At 29.2% G+C, this 6,664-nt stretch overlaps 2 protein-coding genes and 1 pseudogene across 2 annotated transcripts in view; 2 read left to right on the top strand and 1 right to left on the bottom strand.

Annotated features, from left to right (window-relative positions):
* Nucleotides 1-486, top strand: part of LOC113386134 (cysteine--tRNA ligase, mitochondrial-like) — a 7,208-nt gene extending 6,722 nt beyond the window's left edge. The window contains 5 exon segments of the mRNA XM_026623935.1: nt 4-82; nt 84-121; nt 124-171; nt 174-233; nt 236-486. Of these exon segments, the coding sequence (XP_026479720.1) occupies nt 4-82; nt 84-121; nt 124-171; nt 174-233; nt 236-486 (476 nt within the window).
* Nucleotides 487-1,147: 661 nt separating this feature from the next.
* Nucleotides 1,148-3,062, bottom strand: LOC113386133 (annotated as a pseudogene).
* Nucleotides 3,063-3,220: 158 nt separating this feature from the next.
* On the top strand, nt 3,221-5,842 carry LOC113386795 (dnaJ-like protein 60). The gene is made up of 5 exons (XM_026624550.1): nt 3,221-3,342; nt 3,421-3,520; nt 3,683-3,846; nt 4,946-5,110; nt 5,496-5,842. The coding sequence occupies exons 1-5, from the start codon at nt 3,281-3,283 to the stop codon at nt 5,824-5,826; spliced, it is 822 nt and encodes a 273-aa protein (XP_026480335.1). The 5' UTR covers nt 3,221-3,280; the 3' UTR covers nt 5,827-5,842.
* The last annotated feature ends 822 nt before the right edge of the window (nt 5,843-6,664 follow it).

The following is a 6,664-nucleotide window of genomic DNA, read 5'->3' as shown; positions in this document are numbered from 1 at the left end:
AAGGAAAGGAATTTGCTTCAGATTTTGCACTATGGAAGGGCGCTAAAGAAAATGAGCCTTATTGGGAAGCACCTTGGGGTAAGGACACCAGGCTGGCACATAGAATGTTCAACTATGGCTAGCCATTATTTGGCCGTGTTGTAGACATACATGCTGGAGGAATTGATCTAAGATCCCCCACCATGAAAATGAAGAAGCCCAAGTTTGTGCATATCATGACTGCGATCAATGGGTCATTATTGGATTCATACAGGCCATTTGCAAATGAAAGATTCTGGCAAAATGTCTAAATCATTAAAAAATACTATTAGTATATCAGAATTTTTGAAGAAATATTCTCCAGATGTTTTAGAACTGCTTGTTTTATTATCACATTATCGAAGTCATATGATGGTATACTCTGAATCATTCATGGATCATGCTAGTGCAATATATAAAAAAATTCATACATTTTTAACAGATTGTACTGCTTATCACAATGGATAAAGCCAAGAGTTGATATAGATGAAGCTTATTTATTCTACCAAGCCAATTAGATATTATGAATAAATCTATAGAGAGAGTCTTTAAGGACGATTTTGATACTGCTAAATGTATGAGCTCCATTTTAAGTTCTAATTGATATTGTTAATAATAAAAATTATCAATAGCAATACAATCCAGTAATCAAAACTATATAATTGCTCAAAACTGTTGCATTATAGCAATGATACAATCTTCTCTTGAAAAACATTTAAAGCTTTTCGGAATGCAAATGTATGAGGAGAAAACAACACAACACACATTGATTACACAAGCTATATTAATAGTGTTTGTTCAAGTGCGAGATGATATTCGACAAATAGCCTTGAAGGAGAAGAATCGAAAATCAATGTTTGAGTTCTGTGATAAAATTAGAATGATCTAAGGAGGCTTTGGGTATAGAAATAAAAGATCATGGTAAAGCTTCTTCTTGGTCTTTTGTAAATCAGAAAAATAATTGATATAAAAAAATTCTTTATTTTAATAAAGCAAATATAATAATATTTATGATATGCATAACAATCATTTGCTACCATACATCGTGTGTCATTATTATGCTCTGGTAGATTGTCCATAAAGTTAGACCAATCAGGGACATGAGAATTTTTGGCATACATTTCCTTTGTCAATGCCCTTGTGTTACGAGGTCTGTGCCACCATATATAGCACCTGAAATAAAAACATTTAGAAAATATTTAGATCAAATATTAAGAAAACAATACAAACCTCCAAGCCAAGCAAGCAGTAATTAGGTTTCGAAGGAGATGTATAAAATTTAACACTCTTAATGCAGGTATGTTATTATATTTTTCAGTTTTACGCCAAATGCAAAAGCTCTGATTTAGACGTGATTTAATACCAGTAGTCATTGAAACTCCACCCATTAATAGTATATTATTTGCTAACTGAACACGACATGTCAATTGGACACTGTAAAATAAGAGATTCAAAAATATATACTGTATTGACAAGAATTGCATAAAAAAAGGTTACAAAAATCAATACCTTTATTATAGCATCAAGTATCATATTGCCGAGTCCCATGTGATCATTGTCTACTGGAAATAGTTCTTCATACTGTTTTTCTCTCACTTACCACAGGAATTTCTAATATACTTCCATCAAGAGGATATGATACTGATGGTGGAGGTGTAGGAGAATTTCCTTCTCTGTATTGATTTGCTCGATCCAAGGTAGTCACAAAACATGTTCGTACTGTTGAAATGTATAATTTGTTATGAATAAAATCATCTACAATAATTAATTAAAATGTAATAATTGATTAATGACAAACCAGCAATGTTTTCTAATATATCATCAGTAAGTTCTATATCTGAAGACAATTGTGAAGTTAACTCATTACGTATTTTATCATAGACACTAAATGCACATAACGGTTGAGCTTGCCAAGCATGTAATACGGCAACACCGCAATAGACCGGAATACAAACTGAAAAAAATTATTTTACTTTAATGATCTTAATATTTTTCAGATCATAATTCTCAGAATAGTGTAGGTTACATATATTTGTTAATAATTTGTTAAATAATTTTATAGCTACCTGCTTCTTTGTATCCCAAATCAACAACCAAAGCTGTTTCAACAGCTAAAGTTGATAATGATATTGTGTGGGAAGGAAGAAATAATATTCCATTCACCTATAATAAATATTAGTAATTGAAATAATACTTGGCTTATTATATATGTAACTTGGCTTATTATATATATAATAATAAATGGTATACCTCAAAATGTGCAAATAAGACTTTAGCTAAAGTTTCTCGAAACACTGTTGGACATAGTAACGATTCAACAATAACTGCTTTTCTGTCCTTTGGACTAACTAGGCCATATCTGCAAATATTATTTATTCAGCATTAAAAAATGAGTAGGTGAATTTACAATGAAAAAGGGAATCAGGGATGATTGAAGCAACCATTTTTGATGCACTCAAAAAGTTCTGAAGACAACTTAGAATAAATTTGTAATAATAGATCAAAAGATTTAGTTTCATTTTTTTTTAGTGTGCATGCAGCAAATATTGTTGCAATTCACAATATTGTATAGAACTGCAAACCGGTTAAATATTTAGGATAATATACATATTATTAATCCTAAGCAAACCACAATTTTTAGCAACCTTTTGCAATTAAATTACTGTAATACAAAGGGACATATACCTAATGCAAATTTGTTGTATGAACTCAACTAAATTGTCATATAATTCTTTGCTGTCACTATATTCATGAATAAATTTCACTTTCTTTGTTTTTTCACAAGTAATCTTTGAAGGTATTATACATCTTGGACAAAATTCAGCTGCGAATCCAAACCTAAATGGAAAATTACAGTTATTATCTGATTTTAAATGAGAATTCATATAATTCTATTAGTGTACTTTGTGTATGCATATCCAATATCAAAAATTAGGGCAGGTCTTTCTTGAATTACACTTTTACCTTCATATAATGACATTTTTATTATTAAAATATATGAAATAATTTATTACAATTATATGCTTTTTGATATAATTATGAGTATTCAACCTAAATAAAACAGATAGTGCTTTTTCAAGTATTGACAGCCATTTGACATTTGGATTTGACATATTGGCCAATGTGACGTTTGGTCATTGTCAAGTCAAAATCAAAATTCATAACCCCTCATCATTAGGCAATTGTTTAATTACTTTTTCCAAATTAACTCAATAAATCCTTTTAAATAAAGGTAAAATTAATTTTTAATAATGTTAACGATATGCCTTTACGTTCTGTGAACTACATGCTATCTGTTTGCGTCCACAACATTCTAAGATTAAGGTACGAATTTCGTACTATTTGTTTTTGTATCAACTACAGCACTATTAAATATTATTTAAAATATTACTAACGTTTTAGTTGCAGGTGCAGGCACAGAAGTCATTACGACGTTTTAAAATTAAGAAAAAATTGTTCTACTAGAGAAATAAAAGCTTCATTTATTGAACTATCTAAAAAGGTAAGTTGATTTTGGAGATCCTTCAAACCTCCTAACAATTTCCATACCAGATTATAATTTTTCTGTGAATGTGAAATATAACAGTTGGGAGAATAAATTAATCCAAAATCTAATACCTTTTGTTTCATTTTTCCATCTAAGTTTAGTTATTTCTATCTTCAGTTTCATCCTGATGTCAATAGTGGTAAAAGAAGCCACATAGATTTTCTGCAAATATCTGAAGCTTATAAGATATTAAGTCGTCCTGTTACCCGAAGAAAATATGATGCTGAACTGGCAATTAAGCTTCGAGAAACAACATGGCCTAGAAGAGATATGGACCCTGAGTAAGATATTTTTATTCATAATCAATGTTATTAGTTAATGAATTATTGTTTCGATTCAATATTGGATGGTGCGAATCAAAACTGATTTTAGAATATAATTATTTTTAAAAACATTGTAATTATTTCTACTTTATAATTAACAGTTAGTTCCTGTATAGTTTTGATTCACCAATCAATATTTAGTGTATAATATATTTGAGGGTCTTAGAAAGATGATCAACATTGCTGACTATATTTAAATTAGTTTAATTTAACAGTATAAAATATAGAATTTTGTGATATGACTGGAATGTTATTCGAATATTAAGTGTTAAATATGAACAATACAACACTCAGATTTCTAACACATAAATTTGGTAATTACAGACGTTTCGAGACCATGGTATGCCTCATCTTCAGAATGTGTTAGTATTTAAGTAACTGTTTTGAAATTACACTGAAGATGATGCATACCATAGTCTCGAAACGTCTTTAATTATCAAATAAAGTGTGTGTTAAAAATCTGAGTGTTGTATCATTCATATTTAACATATAACAATATATGTCTAAACAACAATGATATGTCTAAAGTGTCCAATCTGCTATCTTGTGTTTTTTGATGATGTAAATATTGCTTTATGAACAATTTTAAAAAGAATAGTATAAAAAATATAGCTTTTTTTTAGAAAAGCACATAAAATATTGAAAATAGTGAATGTTGATCTTCTTATTTCTTTCTCTTCACAATTTTTTAAGTGACAATTCTTTACTTCAAGCCTAAACCTTTGGACAGAATAATAATTAATTTTATGATATCTCATACCAGACACTTCCGCCTGTCTGAGATGTACAAAATTTATATTATGATTCAAATAAAGAAAAAATGATTGGTGCTAAAAATATATGATTTTTATGCATATCATAATCATTAACATATTATTACAACATGGATATGGTTAAAATGCCGCCATAGCCACAAAGTTTATAAAAAGCTGTCCAGTTTTTTAGGTTTATTTTAACCTTTCCTAATTGTACACCTATCCATCCTTCATGGTAATCCTTGATCCTATCATTTTCCTTTTCCTACCATTTGAACTAGAACAATGTGTTGGGCCTGCAGGACTTGGTCAGATTCCACAATATGGAATTCAAAAAATAAAACAAGCCAAAAACCTAAACCTTATTATGGAATTCCGGGGGTAAAAAGGTTGCCTAATGCCTGGATTGTTGCCATGTGCTTAACTACTGCTGGTATAGCATTGGCAGCAGAAGTTTTTCTGATCAGGTAAAATTGAATAACAGTTTTTTTTTTTTTTTTTTCAAATTGAGGTGTAATTCAATTTTTGTATAGATGTAGTTATCTATACAGAGCTTCATATTTGATAAAGTTTACTATATGGCAAAGTCGAAAAGTGCTTGATTTTAAAGTAATATAATTATTTTAGTTTTATTTTTGGAACCTGTACGTCATTACGCGCTGATTTTATAACAGTTTTAAATTTTTTAAGATTGCAAATGTAAAATATTTTAATTGAACGGAAACTTGTTCTAATGAACTTTTTTATTTACATTTTACAATGGAATATTTACCTAATAAGTCTATAAAAAAATGCGAAATTGATTTTATTTATGTACTGAGCTACCAGAGTATAGAAATATCATATATACAGCACTGCAAGTAGACATACTCGTCAAAAAATTACAATGCAGTCAATGGCCAATGAAGAAACATTGGCTACAGTACAAGCGGAGGCTAGGAGATTTGGCAATGAAATACAGTTGGAAAGACTAATCGCTCGTGCTAAGCTTAGCTCTACAATTCTTCCCATTTTGGATTTTCCGGGACAAGCGGAAAAACTTGTAAATTCACCGGGAATTTTAAATGTAGAAGCAAAACATCCAACTCTTGATCCCGTAGATACACCACCTCCAGAAAATACGTCTGCAGTTAACGTCATTGTTCCACAAACGGAAACTGATTTAAATATTCAAAAATCATAAAAGCGGTCATAGTTTTATTAATGAGTTGTAAATAATTGTACATACTTAGTTCTAGTTTTAGATTGTTTGTATGTGTTTTGAACGTTGTTGATAGAGTTTTATTTTTGAAAATGTTAATTTTAAATAAATCTGATTTGGGGTTACATATATAATAGTTTTTATTACTATATGTTATAATTTTGATTTCATATAAAACATGCAGACGTGTAAAAAATTAAAATATTTTCATTGTTTTTGAGATTTTGTTTGAAAAGATTTTGCAACTTCTTGTTCAAGCTTCTTAGTTAGCCCAGCGACTTTTATGTTGAAAAATTTAAGAATTGTAGAAACGTTTTTAAATAAGTGTATCAAAATGTATACAGATAAATACGACTGGCATTTATGGTTTAATTCTGGTTTTCATATAACATGTTAAGAATTGGCTTGGTTTTGTACCTTTCAATTCGAGATCTTATAGAGCATATATTCTGTTATACCTCACCGCGTTATAAGGGGGTTGTTCATATATAAATCGGCTAATATTAATGAAATTCACTACGACTATCATGTATTAAAACACTGAATATTTTCATAATTCCATTATTATTTTCAACTTTTCCATGTGTATTGGTGTTACCGACTACAAACATAAATTTTATCTTATCACTACATAAATAGCCTATATCACAACCAAAATACAAAATTATTACAATATCTATAATGTTTGAATATAGTCTTATAATTAGGATATGATACATAGAGCTACATAATAAACTTGAACTAATATTTCATAGTACAATCAAAAGAAAAAAAAATAGAACAAGCCGTGATTGAATTTTTCTCAATATCTAGTTATTTA

This window comes from Ctenocephalides felis, unplaced genomic scaffold (assembly GCF_003426905.1).
Source record: "Ctenocephalides felis isolate EL2017-DRISC unplaced genomic scaffold, ASM342690v1 CF-g0.4_SCAFFOLD_03571, whole genome shotgun sequence".
In the NCBI taxonomy this organism is placed as follows: domain Eukaryota; kingdom Metazoa; phylum Arthropoda; class Insecta; order Siphonaptera; family Pulicidae; genus Ctenocephalides; species Ctenocephalides felis.
The sequence above is the reverse complement of the archived record's forward strand: the minus strand, read 5'-3'. Positions and strand labels throughout refer to the sequence as shown.

What these genes read in the sequence shown, in the direction of transcription:
- LOC113386795 (XM_026624550.1), top strand. Translation starts at nt 3,281, where the DNA reads ATGCCTTTACGTTCTGTGAACTACATGCTATCTGTTTGCGTCCACAAC. An exon ending in CACAACATTCTAAGATTAAG is followed by an intron (nt 3,343 to 3,420) that starts GTACGAATTTCG and finishes CTAACGTTTTAG; the next exon opens with TTGCAGGTGCAGGCACAGAA. An exon ending in TTATTGAACTATCTAAAAAG is followed by an intron (nt 3,521 to 3,682) that starts GTAAGTTGATTT and finishes TTCTATCTTCAG; the next exon opens with TTTCATCCTGATGTCAATAG.